This window comes from Globicephala melas, chromosome 9 (assembly GCF_963455315.2).
Source record: "Globicephala melas chromosome 9, mGloMel1.2, whole genome shotgun sequence".
NCBI lineage: Eukaryota > Metazoa > Chordata > Mammalia > Artiodactyla > Delphinidae > Globicephala > Globicephala melas.
In genome coordinates, this window is record NC_083322.1 from 102,777,887 (window position 1) to 102,797,513 (window position 19,627).

At 45.7% G+C, this 19,627-nt stretch overlaps 1 protein-coding gene across 4 annotated transcripts in view; it reads left to right on the forward strand.

Annotated features, from left to right (window-relative positions):
* GRB10 (growth factor receptor bound protein 10) overlaps positions 1-19,627 on the forward strand; it is a 199,442-nt gene that overhangs the window by 94,814 nt on the left and 85,001 nt on the right. For all 4 annotated transcript variants that reach the window (XM_060304923.1, XM_030871324.3, XM_060304922.2 and 1 more), the window contains one exon: positions 2,480-2,570. In XM_060304923.1, the coding sequence (XP_060160906.1) occupies positions 2,480-2,570 (91 nt within the window). The remainder of the gene's footprint in view (positions 1-2,479; positions 2,571-19,627) is intronic.

A 19,627-nucleotide genomic window follows, 5' to 3' on the forward strand; every position in this document is an offset into this window, starting at 1 on the left:
ATTTGTAACCCCCATGTGATTCAAATATAACATATACGCTATCCATAAGTAATTCAAACGTTGCATCTGTACACACTCTCTGTGTGTGCATTTTTTTTTTTTTCTCTGAAATAACAGCCCAGAAACTGCTGATAGGATAACATCCTTGGGTGAGAGAAGAGAGGTTCATGTTCACTTTTGTCTTTATACTTTTCTTTAGCACCTAGATTTTCCTAACTAGCAAGCATTATGTCTGTGGTTAAAAAAGCCAAAAGAACGCTGTTCCTTTTGAAGGGGGAGAGCAGAGAGAGAGAAGCGTGTGAAAATCTCTCCCTTACCAGAGGTCTTTGTTCAGTTTTCCCAGGTTTTCTGGAGGAAGGTGTGAAGGCGGCTGTGTGCTCCCCGGGTAGCAAGCATCTTCTCTCCCTTCTGGACTCTCTCCGTGCTGCTCCCCACTCTGCCCTCCCTCTCTTGGGAGTGGCCCCAGCAGAGTGTGGACCAGACCCTCACCTGTGGACACACAGTGGGGTTATCACCCATCCTCTCCTACCCCCGGGCAGGCCAGGGCTCTGGATGCAGAAGCCACTGGCCAGGGGGTGGGGGGAGCATTCAGGCCGTAAAGTGTCTTGTCAGAATAATGTGCTTTTTTGGAGTTTCTTGTGTGAGCAGCTTGGGCTGGAAGGCACTTGGGTTCTGGGGCCCAGCTGCCTGGGGTCCAGTCCCAGGGCTGCCCCTAACCATGGGGTGATAGCGGGTGGACGCTCCTTCCGTGCCTCAGCTTCCTCATCTATGAAATGGGAGTTCGGCTGGCAGCATAAGCTCCACGCCATGCTGGCACCCAGGGGGTGGGGGAGGGGGACTTTCCATGTGCGGAGCTTTGTGGTACCAGGATGCTGAAGGTAGCTACTTGTACTGTGTCAATTTTTATTAATATTAATAGATTTTCCATGCAGATCTTATACTTTCTGACACAGTTCTAAAAGCTTTCCAATTACAGAGGCAATATCTGTGCATTTATACAAAATTACGAAAGCTTCTTAAATCTACCGGAGAAGTCTGTCATCTCTCCACCCCAAGTTAATCACTGCTAATACTTTATTTTAAGCATGGAAATATGTTACAGGCCCATTTTCTTTGTCCATGTTTTAATGTATCTTTCATTGGCTTGATTATAATCCCATGAAGATGTTTTTCTGGAGTTGTGGGCTTTTTTTTTTTTTTTTTTTATTGCGGTACGCGGGCCTCTCACTGTTGTGGTCTCTCCCGTTGCGGAGCACAGGCTCCGGACGCACAGGCTCAGCAGCCATGGCTCACGGGCCCAGCCGCTCCGCGGCATGTGGGATCTCCCCGGACTGGGGCACGAACCCGTGTCCCCTGCATCGGCAGGCGGACTCTCAACCACTGCGCCACCAGGGAAGCCCTGGAGTTGTGGGCTTGATTTTAATGTTGCTGTTTTAACTTTTGCTGAAAATTTTTCTCTTCACCTGAGGTCTAAAAAATGCCACTGAATATACACACTACTATGTATAAACTAGATAACCAACAAAGACCTAAGTATAGCACAGGGAGCCTTACTCAGTATTCTGTAATAACCTACAAGGGGAAAGAATCTGAAAAATAATGAATGTGTGTATATATATAACTGAATCACTGTGATGTACACCTGAAACTAACACAATATTGCAAATCAACTAGACTCCAATAAAATTAGAAAAAAAAAAGAGAAAAAGTACTGAAATAGAAACAAAATACAATAGAGAGGGTCAAAAAAGCTGAAAGATTATTCTTGGAAAATATCAATAAAATGTATTTCCCACTAATCAGTGAACCAAATCAAGAAAGATCCCACCAACAACCAGCAACAGGAAAATTATAGTGACATCTCTTCAGATAGTAAAATAAAATCAGAGGATGTTATGAATAATATGCCAGTAAATTTGGAAGTTTAGATTAGACAAGCACCTATAAAAATATGACTTATTAAAACTGCTGTAGGAAAAACATTGAATGTGAATACATCTATACTATTAAGGAAATTTCTTTTTGCAGTGCCACTGAGCTCTAGGGTGCTCTGTGGAGGGTCCAATTATAAAACAGTCGCTGGGCATTTCCTTCCCAGGTAACAGACCGCCTAGGGCTCGATCACCAGGAGTTGTTACAGAAGATGCCTGTGCCCCATGGAATGCTAATTCTTTACATTCAGGGCTTAAACCCTGCAGTTGACAGGAATTCTTTTTGAATTGCTATTCAGGGAAAGCAATGTAAGCCAAAAACAAGGAGTAACTTTTTCTTCCAACTCCCTAGCCAGCAGGCTATCCCTTTTTATGATTAACTTTCCTTTTACTGCATATTTCAAACAACTGTTGTTCAAAACTAAAAAAGTAAATAAATCGAAAAAGTAAGAAATGGGGGAAGAAAGAAAAGAAATGCTGGGGGTGGTGGATGTGACCCCTGTGAAGTGCTTCTTTTGACCAGAGCCTTTCCCCACCTGTCTCTCCAGGACCAGGTGGAACAGACATCTCCTCGCCGTCCTGGAAATCTGGCAGGACCCGGCTTCCCAGCGCCGCCTGACCGGCTGGCGAATCACCAAGGTAAGGACGGAGTCACGAAAGCGCCCTGACGCAGATGCCCTGACTCTCACTACAGCGTTGCAGCGATGCTAGGCTTTGTATTCTAAGAAACTGTTCCTGGCTCTGATATAAGAAGATGCTGACCTTAGCTCTTCTCTTCCCCTTTAAGGAAAATAAAGTCTATAAAAGAGAGAAATACTTGATTATGACATCTTCCTATAGTTTCTTTCAGTGAACCAGCTTCAGTGAGCAAAACTTCCAAATAGATTTCATGTGGATTTTCCCAGGATTCAACTTCAAGGCGACCTTAGAGGCCCCTCCATGGTGGGACCCTCTTGATTTTGGCATTTTTATTTGCACTTAAGCTGGTTTTGCGTGTATGTACTCTTGGCAGTTCTCTACTTTCCTAGGATTCCTTCTGTTTCTTCTGGTTAAATGGTTACAAGGTCTGGTAACTTAGGTCTAATAAACCCAAGCTTTCACGTAGGACAAGACTTAGGAGGATAATTGGTCTGATCATGAGATGGGACAGGAAGAGCACACATGGCTGGTGGTTGAGATTATTAGAGAGTTTAAGTATCAGAAATTGTAGGGTTTAGAACTGGTAGGAATTAGAATAATCAGATTTTCTTAATTGCCTAAGGAGAAAGAGGATGAAATTTAGCAAAAATAGAGTCTGGGAGCTAGCCATGAAGTCAAAAGGATGTTTTCTCAAGCATTAGAAGATTTGTAAAAGCTGTCGGGATTTCCTGTGTCAAGCGTAATTTTAGGGTGCCCTTTTAGAAAACTGTCACACGAAGTGATGCAAGAGGAGTACCGGTTTGATCACATCGGCTATGAAACTCAGGGAAATCTTAACTTATTACATCTCACTGCTTACAGTGAGTGACCTGGGGTCTGTGTGTCTCAGCAGCTGCGGCTGGGCCTGGGGGAGTGAGTGGATGTGACTCCAGGCTGAACTCAGCTCCCCAGACAGTGCAGGCTTTTAAGCCATCATGACATTGACCACCTTTCCCTCCAGTCTTCAGTAATTCTGCACACACGGCACATAAAACAGGAAAATCAAAAGGACTCAGCCTGGCTCAGACACAGGACGGAGATGCCCCCAGAGCAGTGAGCAGTGCTGACACCCGTGCCCACCAGGCTGCAGGTCCCAAAGCCACCACTGACGGCAGCGGTTCAGGTCCCAGGGACTAGTAGGGGCCAAGCTCCTGCAGCTCGCTGGGAGCTGGGGTGGGGCACACCCCCCTCCTGAAAGACCCTGGAAAACAGTGCATGTGGACCTACGGCCAGGCAGCTGGCACGGCCCCACAGCGCTGCAGCCTCCCCTGAGGAGGTCCCTGAGCATCCCAGTACCCCAGCACACGGGAGGGTGGGCAGGGGACGCAGAAGCACAGCCCAGCCCAGGTACCACTGCACGCCGGTGTTCCCAGCACGGGAAGCAGTCTGCTACTGGGCAGCGCAGCTCCCAGGATCGAGAGATTGCGTCTTAAACGTGCAGATAAGTGTGTTTGTAATGCCCTGGAGATGAAAGCAAGAATAACATCCACCAGAGAGGACAAGAAACTGTGAAACGCAATGGGAAGAAATGAAGCAAGAACGGGGACTGTGAGAGAGAGTCCCTGAGAAGCTTTGGAAATGAGATGACTAGCCATTGGCATTTCCAAAATGCTGGATTTGGTCTAAAGAGAATGGATGAGCCGGAGTCACCTCCCTCTAGCCCAGAGAGTCACGGGAAAACGTGGACGGGTCATTGGACACGGTCATGTAGACGCGCACGAGGACAGGAGAGTAGAGGGGATGGGGGTGGGGTTTGAAGAGATGCTGGCCAAGAACGGGCCAGAAATGAGGAGACAGAGCCTCCCCACCGCACTCAGAGAACTAAGAGGAAAGATGACCGTTCTTCCGCATCTAAAAGCAGTTAGCGTTATTCCAGAAAACGGAAGACAAGAGAAGATCCAAAGGGAAACAGATGTCACAACCCAGGAATGGCCATTGGACGGATGGCCGACTTGGGCCCAGGAGGAGCCAGAAGACAATGTGGGAGATGTTTAAGGTGTTGAGGGAAAAAGAACTGTCCGTCTAAAATTTTATCCCAACAGCTTGTGAAAGCAAAACAAAGCTTTCAGATGAAGGTTGAGACAGTTCATTACTGGCAGTCCTCACTAAAAGAATGATCAAAAGTTGTACTTCCAGAAGAAGAAATGTGGGTGGTGAGGAAGGCCCGGAGCGTGAAAAGAGTAGCGGGCTGAGAAGGAAATGCTGTGTCATAAGCTGAATTCTATGTGAATTATTAAAACCAGGTTAAACTAAAACTTTGGTTAATTAGCCATTGGGAATGAGTGTTAAATGTGTGATGGAACCATAATAAGACCCTAGTTAGGATAAAAGGAATGTAAAATGTCTTGAGACTACATTAGAAAAAAAGGTAGTTAACGTATTTTAAAATAGTAGGTGCAACTAAACTATTGACTGTAATTACTCAAAGAATATGTGTATAATCTGTAGCTTCTAACCTAGCAGAAAAAAATATAAGGGAATCCACAGTTTATAAAAACAACCAACATCAAGCAGAAAAGCACGAAAAACCAGATGTGAACAAAAAAGGATGTCAGACAGAAAATATAAAATACGACGATTATTATTTATATACAATTATAGTATATAATTACGGCATTATTTATATATAATTATGGTAGTGTTATTGTATTATTTGTATATAATACTGTTAGGATGTCTCTAATAGTATTAACAGGTTCAAATTAGTACAAATACGCAGAACCCTGCACCCAACAGACAAGACACTTGATTCTTCTCTAAAATCTGTATAACTGTTTAAAACGTTGACCATATATGGAAAGTTGAACTGAATTGTAAGCATTCTGTTTCATGCATGCCACGGTCTTTGACCCAGTGTGATTAAATCAGAAGTCAACAGAAAAAGTTCAAAACAAAACATGTAAACATATTGTGGAAACATTACAACACCTCCTTACTTCACTCATGGTTAGGAGATCACAATGAAAATATCAGTCGTTTAGAACTCAATGAAAAAGGCATGTACAGGCTTCCCTGGTGGCGCAGTGGTTGAGAGTCCGCCTCCCGATGCAGGGGGCGCGGGTTCGTGCCCCGGTCCGGGGGGATCCCACGTGCCGCGGAGCGGCTGGGCCCGTGAGCCATGGCCGCGGAGCCTGCGCGTCCGGAGCCTGTGCTCCGCAATGGGAGAGGCCGCAACAGTGAGAGGCCCACATACCGCAAAAAAAAAAAAAAAAAAAAAGTTAAGATCAGAAATCATTGAAATAATGAAGAAAATATCAATAGACAGAAACAGAACTAAAGCCAGTGTTTCCTAAAATCTACCAAAATCACAGACACTCAGGAGGAAGAAGGACGTGCAAGAAAATCGTATGAAGGCATGTCAGAGATAAAAAGTATCGTCAAACGAGAAAACCATGAACAGCTTTATGCCAATAAATGTGAATGTATGAGGGAAATGGATAATTAATGTATTGCAAAAATATACAGACAAAATTGCAACACCAAGTGCTGGAGAGACTGTGGAGCAACAGGAAGTCTAATCATTGCTGGTGGCGATACAAAACGGTGCAGCCACTTTGGAAGAACGGTTTGATAGTTTCTTGCAAAACTAGCCATCCTCTTACCATATGAGACAGCCATTCATGTTCCTTGGTATTTGCTCAAATGAGTTGAAAATTTATGTCCACCTGAAAACTTGCACACAGATATTTATAGTAGCTTCAGTCATAATTGCCAAAAGGTGGAAGGGACCAAGATGTCCTTCAGTAGGTGATGGGTAAATAAACTGTGGTGCAATATTATTCAGTGTTAGAGAGAAATGAGCTATCAAGCCATGACAAGACACAGAAAATCTTAAATGCATATTACTAAGTAAAAGAACCAGTTTGAAAAGGCTACATACTGTATGATTCCAACTATATGACATTCTGGAAAAGGGAAACCTATGGAGACAGAGGCAACAGTGGGGAAAGCTGAACAGGCAGAACAGAGAGGATTTTGGGGCAGTGAAAATACTATGTGTGATGTTAGAATGCTCGACATCACTATGGATACATTTGTCCAAACCCATGGAATGTACCAAGGTTCACCAAAGGCGGACCCTAAAGTGCGCTGTGGACTTTGTGTGATTTTGATGTGTCAGTGTTGGTTCATCCTTGGTAAAAAAAAAAATGTACCATTCTAGTGAGTGATGGTGCTTTTGGGGCAGCTATGCATATGTAGGGAGTACAGGATAAATGGGAAACTCTGCATCCCCCTCTCAATTTTGTTGTATACCTAAAACTGCTCTAAAAAGAAGGCTTAAAAAAAAAACATAAACAAAAACCTGATTGCATCTGAAAGAGGAAATAGCTTAGAGATTACCTAAGAAAACCAAGAATGTTTCTTCTGTGCCGTGTGAATTAAACATTATGTGACCTGATGGAAAATATAGCTCTGTGAGTACAGACAGCACTCAAAAGTTTTAGGTGGAGAATCCTGAAGGAATAAAGAAGAATAGTTGAAAGGGAGAAACAAAACATAGTTGACACTTGGAGAAATATCAAATTTTAATAAAGAACTCTGGCAGAGTGGAGTCAGAAAATAATACCACCTCCTCAGAGATGCTCAGGGAATTCTGCAAATGAGTGTCATGGAGCCTTCAAAAAACAAATAATTTCTCTTTTTATGCCAGTGGCTGGAGAGAGAGAGGAGAAGAGCTCTCCCACTCATTTTATAACATTCTGTAGTTTTGTAAGAGACGGTCCAAGAAATCCAAGTACGGGCCTATTTCACATTTTAACGTACAACCAAAAAGTCTGTGGAAAGCATTGAGGAATCACGTTTAACAGTTTATCTTGAATAAAACACAGGACAAACAAATGTTATGACCAAATTGGATTTATTATAATAATGCAAGGATGCTTTCCCATCGTTAGACTGTGAACACACTTAGCACGTGAAAAGATTAAAGGAAAGAAAATGGTCATTGTACCGGAGACAGAGTTATTTAATACAGTTCTCCACTCATATAATACAAAACAAACAGTAACAACCAAACTCTTACTAAACCAGTACAGATCTTCCTTGACTTACATCCCTATAAACTGATTGCAATTTGATAATATCGTTAAGTCAAAAATGCATTTAATACACCTAACTCACTATAGCTTGGCCTTGCCCACCTTAAATGTTTTCAGAACAGTTTCATTAGCCTACAGTTGGGCAAAATCTAACACAAACCTATTTTACAATAAAATGTCGACTCTCTCACGTAATTTATTGAATGCTGTACTGAAGTGGCAGGCAGAATGGTTGTCCGGGTCCAGACTGGTTGCAAGTGTATCAGTGGTTTGCCCTCGTGAGCTGGGCTGCTTGGGCCCTGAGGCTCCCTGCCCAGCGTCACGAGAGAGGATCGGATAGCATGTCGCTAACCCAGGAAATGATTAAAATGCAAAATTCGAAGTACGATTTCTACTGAATGTGAATCACGTTCTCACCATGTTAAAGTAAAAAAATCCTAAGTGGAAGTACCATTAAGTCAGGGACTGTCTGTAGTAAAAAGAAACCTCTGTAACCTGTTTAAAGTCTGTTTGTTGAAGATATACAGCATCCAGCATCCATGGTGGAGAAAAGAGTCACGTCCGTGAAAGTCAGGAATGACACAGAAAGGCCTGCTGTCGCAAGAGGTCTTCACCAGTGTCATAAAACAAACACAGAACCAGAAATGCAAACACCAAAAGGAAGAAATGGAATTGGTGCCTCTTTGCAAATGATATTATCTTACAGAAGAACCCAAACAAACTTTCTGGCCAACCCAATATTATCCAAATAGAAAATTCATTTAAAATAAATGAGCTCTGCAAGATGGTAGATAGGTGAGATCAACAGATAAAATGTAAAAATACCTTGTGCAACGGTAGAAAACAATCAGGAAGTGTAATGCAAATAGAAATTCCACTTACATAATTACAAAAATGATAAGGTATCTAGAAATAAATTCAACTAGATTGCTTGATGTTCTAAGAGGTCTTTAAGGGACATAAAAAAGACCTATGTAAGTGGAGAGTTATCCCATGATCACAAATGAGAAGACTTAAATAGTGAAGATGTTACGTCTTCCCAAGTTTATCTTTAAATTGAATACAGTTGCAAGCAAGTTTCGAAACGTTTGGTGTGACCTGATAGATGGTTCCTACCTCTAATACGGACATGTGAAAACTCCATAACAGCAAAGAGAAATTTGAAGATGAGCAAAGCATACGTCGGCAGGAAGGGGTGATTTGCACCATCAGGGAGCAAGGCTGCTTATGATGCATCACAGTTTGGAAAGCATGTTATTGATTCAAGGACGGACAAACAGACATCCCACAGAGACCCACACAGTTATGGAAACTCAGTACAGCACAGAGAAGTTGTGGTAGAGCCCTGAGGACAGGGGGCCTGTGACTTCTCCAGGGGTGGTGGGCATGGGGGATGGGGGGCAAACTGGGTCCCTACCATATGTGATCCGCAACCATCAATTTCAGGTGAGTGACTGACTAAAAGTGGAAAACAAAATGTTTTTTTATTTTGTCTAATAATAAGAATTAGTGATTTCAAGATCTGTGAGTCTGTTTTTGTTTTGTGAATAAGCTCACTTGTATCATTTTTTTATTAGATTCCACATATAAGTGATATCATATGTGACATTTGTCTTTCTCTATCTGACTTGCTTCACTTAGTATGATCATCTCTAGGTCCATCCATGTTGCTGCAAATGGCATGATTTCATCCTTTTCCATGGCTGAGTAATATTCCATTGTATATATGTACCACATCTTCTTTATCCATTCATCTGTCGATGGACATTTACACAGATCTTGAAATCAAACTTATGGTTACCAAAGGAGAAACGTGAGGGAAAGGGATAAAGTAGGAGATTGGGGTTGACATATACACACTACTATATATAAAATAGATAACTAATAAGGAGCAACTGTATAGCACAGGGAACTCTGCTCAATATTCTCTAATAACCTGTATGGGAAAAGAATCTAAAAAAGAATGGAAATATGTATGTGTATAACTGAATCACTGTACTGTACACCAGAAACTAACACAACATTGTAAATCAACTATACTCCAATAAAAATTAAAAAAAAAAAAGAATTAATGAGTAGTGAGCATCTTCATACACTCAGGCTGAGAAAAGACTTCCTAAGTAAGACTTAGCACAACCATAAAGGAAAGATGTTTGAGTCCATGACACACAAATTGCTGTACAAACCTGACAGCGTCTAAAACACTGAAAGGCACACTTTGGCCCGGGAAAAATATTTGCAGTGCGTATAACGGGCAAAGTGTTAGTATCCTCAGTTTACTGTAAAAAATCCTATACGTGAGAGAAACAATCGCATAGAAAAACTGGCAAAAAGCAGGAGCAGGCAGTTTGCAAAAGAGGCAAGCATGCTGTGTTTGTATGTGATGCTGCACGGTCATTTCACGTGGAAGCGTGGAAGTGGCTGGTCTGGGGCTGGAGGGAGCCTGTGCTCCCAGGTCTGTGACGTGGGGTAGAAAAGCGCAGGTCTCTCTCTTTCAAGTGCATCCAGGTGCCGCATGCTCAGCCTTCCTTTGGCACCCCTGCGGCCCCGCGTGTCCCTGTGCCTGTTTGTGTGCGTGGGCTGGGCTTTGCAGTGTCCAGCTGTGCAGCACAGAGGCCGGTGCCCTCCTGGTGCGGTGGCTCTGCCCCCTCCCAAGCCGGGGTCTGCACAGCCTGCCGGAGCCTGCAGCCTGTCCTGTCCGGGGTGGAGGGGGCCCTCCTGCAGCCCTGAGCCATCCCTCCTCTCCTTACCGCCTCTGAGCCGGAAGTTCTTCCTAACGAGACAGCTTAGGATACGGGGCAGCACTTGACAGGGACAGAACGCTGTTCTTTCTTGCTTCCTTAATCTGCAAGGCATCCAGGGGCTCCAGCTCTAGGCCTTAGGTGTCTGTGAGGTGTTTGATCTGGTCCTTTGCGAGGGACCTGATGTTCAGAATAAAAGATCTGCCATGACTTTCTTGACCTGTTCCTTCTGTCTGGCAAAGAGGATTTAATGCCCTGGTTTCTGTTAGCTCGTTCCTAACCTAAGCAGCTTATTTTTGTGTGACGGTTGTTTAAAATGCTTCAGACATTTCCTAGCAGCAATCTGTGAAAGGGATGTGTCTTCTTTGGAAAGTGGGAGGTTTTGCAATAGCTGGAATTAATGACTTGATAGTATTTTAAAAATATATTTTTTTACGAGGGTAAAACATAGATACCCTAAAATTTACCATTTTCACCATTTTTAAGTGTGTTTCAATAGCATTCAGTACATTCACAGTGTTGTGCAATTCTTACCACTATCTATTTGAAAAATGTTTTATCATCCCAAACAGAAACTCTGTACCCATTAAGCAAGAATTCCCCCAGCTCCTGGTAACCTTTCTTCTACTCTCTTCTGTCTCTGTGAGTTTGCCTTTTCTAGGTACCTCGTGTGCGTGGACTCATACAATATTTGTCCTTTTGTGCCTGGCTTGGTTTACTTAGTACAGTGTTTTGAAGGTTCATCTTGGTTGTAGCATGTATGAGAGTTTCATTCTTTGGATAGCTGAATTGTATTTTGTTGTCTGTAGACTACGTTTGTTTATCACTTCATCTGTCGGTCTACCCTAGGTCTCCCTTCACCTTTTGCCTGTTGTGACTAATGCTGCAGTGAACACGGGTGTGCAAATATCTGTTTGACTCTCTGCTTTCAGTTCCTCTGGGCATATATTTAGGAGTGGAATTGCTTAATAGTATGGGAATCCTATGTTTAGCTTTTTCTTTGACAGTATTTTTTGAGACGTGAGGTTTCAGAGAATTGTGGGTTTTGGAAGTTCGGCCTCTTCTCATTTTAAACAACTTGGTCTGATTGTTATTCTTGCCCAGCACTGAAGCTGAGTGGTCCAGCCCTGTCCTGCTCCACTCAGCAGACCACAGCTGAGCAGAGATGCCCCGAGTAGCGGAGAGGTTTGAAATCCACGCAGGAGAGTCACTGCACATGAGCTGGGACTCTGTTCCCTTTGGAGACGGGGCCATGTGTGCACACAGCCAAGCGTCCTGAGATGTGATCAAAGCATCGCCCACGATCCCTGGGGTTGTGAAGCCCAGAAACGGAGTCAGTCCCCAGTTCAGAAGGAGACTCGGAAGTCCAGCACCTCGGCTCCCTGAACTGAGGGATGCCTTCCGGGCTCCGGCCTCCCGTCGTCCTGTCACTCCGTCACAGGTCTTTTCTGCTTTGGTTGCTTCACCTGGTTTTCTTTAGACCAAAAGTTTTGGTTATTAGGGTGCAGTTTTAATGTGCACAACTGTATTTGGTGGAGCTCTTTTTTGCCCCTAGGAGCCTATACATAAAAGCTACCTTCTAAGTGTTCCTTTATGTTTTGTATTTTTCCCCTTTCTCCTGAGATGATGCATGTCTTGAGGGCAGGAACCATGTCTTCCTCATCTCGAAGGTTCTGCTGTAGTGCCTTGTCCATAGTTGGGTTTTACAGATACTTGTTTAACGGATTTCTGAACTCGCATGCCATATATATACCTGTGGGTTCCAGAAAGGGCCTGAGATCCTGCCTGTACCTTCCATGGGTTCGGATGATTCCAGGCGAGCAAAGACAAGACCAGTTAGCAGAGCCCTTCCCTTCTCGTGGTGCCACTGATGAGGTGTCAGGAACATTTGCATGAGGGGGTGATACATGAGAGAGTGTAAGTCAGCCGAGAAGATGAGGTTGCTTTCATTAAAATTATTTAAAAAAATTTTTTTAATAGCCAGATTAAAATAAAATGTGTTATTATTATTATTTTTGTGGTACGCGGGCCTCTCACTGCCGTGGCCTCGCCCATCGCGGAGCACAGGCTCCGGATGCGCAGGCTCAGCGGCCATGGCTCACGGGCCCAGCCGCTCCGCGGCATGTGGGATCTTCCTGGATCGGGGCACGAACCCGTGTCCCCTGCATCGGCAGGCGGACTCAACCACTGTGCCACCAGGGAAGCCCTGTATTCTTTAATTGAGGCATAGTTGATTTACAGTGTTGTGTTCATGTAAAATGAGGTTGCTTTTGAACCGAGCTTGCGTCCTGGTTCATGGATACCCTTTCATCCAGTTCACCCTTTACTATACGATGGAGAACATCTCCAGTGCTTTACTCACCATACACACACACACACACACACACACACACACACACACACACACACACGTAACTTTTATTTTCTTACTATCATTTCCTTATAGTGAAACTAGCCTGTCTTCCAAAGATAATGTTCAGAAAGAAATGCTCGACAAAATCCTGAATCGTAATGAATATCAGCCTCTGGTTGGATGTTGATCCCAGAGCTGATGTAGTTTAGATTTCTTTTACCCCTTCCCTGTGCCCAAACACCTTTGACTGGGTTAAGATGCAGAAAAGCCCTTAAGGATGCTTCTGCAGCATCCTTTCAAGTGGTGATATTATAGCCCATCCAAGAGGTGTCGTGTCCTCTGTTTCTTCCATGTTTCCCTGACTTCAATGCACTTAATTGTCCTGGGGTGGGCACTGTTATTACCCCATATGTACAGGGAAGGAAATTGAGGCACAGGCATTAGTCATAAAGTCACCCAGATCACACCCCAAAGGAGTGGCGGAGCTGGGCCCGAACCCAGCTGGGCGGGGCGGGGGGGCTCTGGCATCTGCGCTTCTCACCACCTTGCTGCTCTGCCTCAGGGCTCCTCCTCCATCCTTATCAGAGTCCATGCATGTCTTCCTTTCTTTTTGACTACTCACATTTTCCAGGTCCTCAAACGGAGATTTTCTTGGCTGTAGCGACTGGATTTCCCTTGTTCTTGAAAGCAGCCAAGTGGGTGGGATCCCACGGTCACCACCCCCCATCCTGGATAGTGGTCTCCTTTCTGTTACACTTCTCCCAGCCTTCCACTGGGACAGTCATTTGTCTCCATAAGGAAGAGGTAGCAGAAAGGCATCGAGGTGCCGGCTCTCACTCTGTCGTCCCAGGGTCAGGCAAGCGGCAGACCTCGCCCTTCCCGGTTCTCACTTGGAGCGGAATTGAAACCCCCTCTGTCGTCCTGTGTAATTTCTCAAGTCTCGGCTGTTCTGGGCCTCCGCTTCCCTGATGCTCTGACAGCTCACATCACTCTTGCCTGTTTCCTTTGAGCGGATACTTGGACTCCACTCCCGTTTCTTGTTTTCTCTGGCTGTCAGGATGCCCGCCCTCCACTAGAGGCTTTATCCCCGCAGTGCCTTCTGTTCTGGGGCCTTTGCTTTTCATGCTCTTCGCTGTAGTTGTCCTGTTTCTTTCATTTATTTCATTCATTCAACAAATAGCTGTTGTTTGTCCAGCCCACACCAGGCATGGGGCCCAGGCCCTAGGGATGCAACAGGAAGCAGTGGGTCCTTTTTAATTTATTGGTCACGTAACACATGGACCTTTTCGCCCAAGGAAGTACAAATCCCTTTCAGAAGTGATGGGCCACAACTTAGATATATCCGTGATGAATGAATATCTTTAGATTGCTCTTAGGTAGGAAACGAGAATATCCTAGCTCCTGAAATCTAACAATGTATGTCTTCCTTTATATTACACTTTATCTAAATTACTTTATTTTTTTAACTGCAATTAACCAGCCATTTCAGGTAAAAAAACATTTTTTTTGGAATGAGTTATTTTTCTTTTATAATTTTAAGGTCTATCCCCAAAGGGAGATCTCAAGCTAGAGATTTTTCGTAAGGAAAAGTAACCCTCCGATCTTCAGGACACAGTGTACTGCTGCCTTTAGAAGTACTTCGGCAAGGTTACAGCATCCCTTGTTCACGTGTCTAATATTAGCTAATATTCTGTACCCCCACTGTGCGTTAATCTGTCTCCAGGAAGGCCCTCAGAGATCTCAGCTCCTTACCTGGGGGCAGGCCCTGCAGGTACATGACTAGTTGACCCTTTCGGAGATCTTGGGAGGAGCAGGTGTTTCCGCAGAATTAAGTAACCAGGCGCCGGCCCCGGAGCCAGGAGCCTGCCTGGTGGTTCCCACCGCCCTTTGCTGCTCCCTTAGAACTGGGCCCCTGCCAGGGGCGGGGAGCCAACACTTGCTCAACCCTGGGCCTCGTTCTGACTGAGAGAGACTTTAATAACAGTCCTGACCTTGTCAGGAGTGGGGGGCAGGGACTAGAGGAGATGGGGGACAGGTTGTTAATCCTTCCACCTCCAAGGGTACATTTGAGATATATTTTGAAAAATAATCCCGGTGGACTCCATCTGCTTGTGTGTCAGATGGCTAAAAGCACCTTTGCATCACGAATGCTTCCTGTTCGGGGGGCTCAGTGTAGTGAGCCCCAGGGGCCGCCGACACAAGGCCAGCTAGAGGTCTGCATCGTAGGGGGATGGTTCCTACCTGCCTTGCAGCAATGGACTAACTCTCAGTGACACCAGTTTCTGTGTTTTCTCACTGCTCGTCCCCTCTGGCTCTGCACTGTGTGGTTGCCGGTGCCTGCGCGTCCTGAATGGAGACAGAATCCTTCTGTGGTCTCTGCGACCTTGGGGATGGCCAGGTGGGCCTGATGTGGTCAGGGGGGCTCACAGGGACAGGCGGAGGCCTGGCCTGCCAGGTAATGCTTCCTGCAGGAGACCCCTGGGCCTCAGACAGTCCTCCATCCCTGCTGGAATTAGAACCTCTGGCATTTATTCACTTGGTGGCCTGGGTGTGACTTGCCCGGTGGGCCTTTTTCCAGGGAACTAACAGACAGGGGACTCAGCAACCCCAAGAGAGTTTGGGAACTCTGCCTGGCTTTCTGACCTTCTGGAAAATTCTACAGCTTGATTTATGGAGGCTGGTGGCTCTATTTTCCACATACTCAGCTGACATTTACTGACCACCTACTGTGTGCCAGCTGTGAAGTTAGGTAGGGAGGAAGAGGCACAAGGACGTGCAGGTCCAGCCTCTGGAAACTCAAGGTTAGTGACAAAGAATGATGTGTACATAGGGAATTAAACTAAAACTAAAGTTTAGTGAGAAAAACTGAGGAAAGTTAAAATTATAATGTACCAGGAAGCAGGATGTCCACGCTTGGAGTTGGCTTTGACCTCCATCTTCATCTTGGGAGAGCTGAGTCACCCTGTGTCTTGGCTTTTTTATCTGAAATCTTAAAAATGCCTACTTGGCTGGTTTGGTAGGAACATTAGAAACTGCTTGACCTACAAGATATGCCTGGCATGAGACCTGGTGCCAGCAACGGTTGCTACTGTGTGTCTTCATCATTAATAAATGCCGTGTTACATATGTAGAGAGAGAGTGGAAATCAAAACCCTCTCTCACGGATCCAGCACGTGCAGCCTCTCCCTCTGGGCTTGCTCCTTCAGAACTCGTGTCCATCGAGGCCCAAATTCTGAGAAAGACTGTCATGAGTTTTCCTTCTGCTGGGGTGTTATTCAGAAGGTGCCGCTTATACGTGTGCTGTTATTGCTCTTGGTTGACACATCATTTTCATAAGAATCATAAGCCCTTGCTTAGGAACTCTGTTCATTCCTTGACCCGACTCCAGAGATTTGGATTCAGAATGAATCCAAGTGAGTCCCAGGAACCTGTTTTCCAAGCGAGCCTCCCAGGGGGTCCTGCTCATCAGACTGATTCCCGAGGGAATGGATCTCCATCATCCCAGCCCCACCGGCCCCCTCCTGAATGTTGCCTCTTTCCACTTAAGCCCCATTTCCATCACATCCTGCAAAGACAGCTCCTCTCTCCTGGGCATTGCAGTTCCGGGAGACGTGCCATTTCTTGGAACTGCCTGGTACGTTCTCCTGGAAGGAGTTTCCCCATCCTGATGCCTGAGAAATTGGGCTCTTTGTAGAGCTGAGTGCCCTCTGCTTGATCGTCTTGCCTTACATAACAGAGATCTTGTTGTAAAGTCCTCGTCTTCTGCCAGGTAGTGAGCACAGCCGTCCTGGGAGAGTGTCTGTCCTCGAGGATACTTTTCTGGTTTGGGCAGTTCATTAACTCTACCAAGGCTGTTTCCATCTGAGGACACAAAGTGTCCGCTGTGCCACTTCTGCTGCCCGCATGCCCCTAACCTCTCTTGTAAGACACTCCGTTGGGGTTGAGGCCCCCCCTTTCCACAAGGAGTCCAGTCTCTGTTTGGAATATCTCCGTCTCCTCCTCTCGTACACCAGAGTGGGTTTTAGCTTCTTCACAGAGGGAATTATTTTTCCAGAGGTGGTGGAAGAAGTTTCACGTCCTTCCTTGCAACTTTGCATTTAGCACCATAATCCTTTTCCAGAGTGTGATGCCTAGGACGTCATTACGTTTAGGTGGTAGGATTCTTTTCTCTTTTGTTAATGTCTGTATTTCCAGTAGCTGGACCAATGTCAGAGATGTAGTTGGTGCTCGGTCAGTATCTGTTGAATGAAGAAAAACATGAGTTACATGAGGAATTTTACATTTATGGAGGTAAATACACAGAATCATAGAGAGTTAATGTTGAATGGGGTAGTGAAGATAATTTACCTTTAAAAAAATTGCCTGTTTGCAATCACAGTGCCAGTGAGTGACAGGCTTTTGGCCCGTGCCCTGGCTTTTTCCCTGTTCAATTGCAGTGTTCTTGGATTAATATTTTTAAGATTAATGGAAAATGGGAACCTTCCAGAATGACAAGTTATTTGCATAGTTTCTTGCACCCAGGTTTCTGCCCTGACTTATGATGTAATAGAAGAATTGGGAATCAAAATCAGAAGGTTGAGGAGAAAAAGATTAAATTGCTAAGGATGACTTGAGAAAGCTGCAATTAATCTTTTGCCCCTTTTGAGCGATATTTTGTGAGTATGTTTCTGTTCTCCCCACTCCTCCAAATTGCTCTCTAATAGTGCAAATAGAGATTACACAACAGAGTCTGTAGTTTTTTCTGCCATTTGTAGCTCGGGTCCTTGGTCCTTGCTTGGCAGTTTTCAACTTTTTGGTCGTGGAAAATTGTGCTCCCAGGTGCAGAAAACAAACAGTCTTAAAGACCTGAAAGAAACTTGTATGATATCCAGGTCTTTCCTGGCAACAGTGTGACAGGATAAAAATCCAAGAAAGGGGGAAACTTATGCTCTTTTCTCTTACGCCAGTTCTTGAATTTCAGTGAATGGGATCACTGAGTGGAATGTGTAGCTTTCCTCATTTTCTTAGTTGTTTTCTGGGTAGAACATTCTCCAGCTCTCTCTTAAGACGTAGATTGAACAAGTACATCTCACGGGAATCAGAGTCCAGAGTGATTCATCATTAATCACTTTTTTGCTCGTCTGCTATGGTGGTGGAGCTGGCTGGTCAGGCTGCTAGGATGTCTGCATTTGACTCTGATCTGTCCCGGAGGTCGTGCCTCGTCCTGCCCCCCAGTGTGTTGCAGCCTCCTGGGCTGTCACAGACCCGGTGGTGAGACATAGCCCAGCTTCCTCCCCAAGGGTCACCGTAGTAAGCGTCCGGGCCCTTGCAGCTGCTCTGGGGAGACGGGTGAAGAGCAGTCGGCAGGGCTGTGAGAGGATGCCGACTGGCTGTGTTTCTGCGGGTCTGTTCGTTCAGCCTCCGTTGATGGCCAGGCCCTGCACAAGCCATCGCAACATGAACCCCTTATGGGAGGATGCACACAGGTATGGTTGAATACCTACCTGTTGCATTCCATGGCGTTGGCGGAGAAGCATACACGTGTGTACTAAAAGTTAATGTTCGTTGGGAAGAGGAATTCATGTTTCGTGTAACTCGGGAAACCAGTGTGGTGGTCTGGGCCTTCACGAGCCAGTCCGCCCGGGCATCCTTGGCCGGTCACCCAAAAAGCCAGCCCCAGCGGTCCCCCCGTGGCCCTCAGCCTCCGTGGCCTGGGCACCTCCTGAGTCTTGTTTATCTCTTGCCTAGGTTCTTGCATCCATCGCCTCAATGAAATGTTTCTTTTCTGGGAAGGACCCTTGACTCTTCTCCACACTAAAGTCCTGTCCCCACTTGTCACCCTGGGCCACCTGCACTGACCCCAGGAGCCCAGCCCCTGTGATGACTGACAGGAGTGGCGTACATACTGTTTCTTTCTGCTGGTGGAGGAAGCCACACGTGTGCAGGCAGAGAGCAGTGGCGGGGGGTGGTGCTCATGCTGGGGACGAGTGAGGACCACAGGTGTGCAGAGTCGGGGAGGGGGGGCACCTGTCCGCCAGAGGGATGGGGCTTGAGGCCAGCGGGTGGGCAGGGCGTCCCCTGGAGTGGGCTCCGGGGAGGGTGGGGCAGCCCAGGACGCTCTGCCCGTCAGGTCCAAGCGCGTGGCATTGGTTGCAGGCAGGCAGGTTTAGGGTTGAGGGCTTCTTAAAGGCACCCAAGTAGATCAGCCAGGAGAAGACCTTAAGTGAATGTATTTGAGACTATTAAGCATTCCAATTTAAAAGATGCTTTCACTATTATTATTATTTTTTTAATTGTGGTACAACATACCTAACATAAAATGCACAAACCTCTAAGCAGTGCCCACAGCCTTTCTCATCTGTGTGGTTGTAGACAAGGGTTTGTGTCTAAATTCCGTCCTGATTGTGCTAAGTCACAGCTGTAGAGCCGTAAGCAGTCATAAGGGGTGGTGCTTCTTCAGACAGAACATGTAGACCTAAATGTGGCTTTGAGGAAAACAGGTTGCAGATGTCGTGGAGGCAGAACGTCAGCGGTCTGCGTGCTCTGTGTTATCGACAGGGCTGCCTGGTAGGATGCTGGCTTTGTCACTTGCTGAGGGATGCTCTAGGGAGGGGTGCTGGATGCAGTTCCTGAAGAACAGAAGGAAGTGCCAGGGCTCTCCAGGAACTGGACACACGACTAACTAAATATGCACGTCCCTTTTCTGGGTGCACAGTCCTGCCTCTGAATTAGCAGAAGGAAAGGCATTCCAAGAAAAATAATCAGCCTACCAGCTGTTGACACAAAGCAAGGCACAGATTGCCCAGAATCAGCAGATTGGGAGGGTTGTTTTAATGTTCGCTTTGTCTAACTGGATTGGTCCCAGGGTGTGTGTGTGTACTTGTCCAGTTTCATGTCACCAGCTGA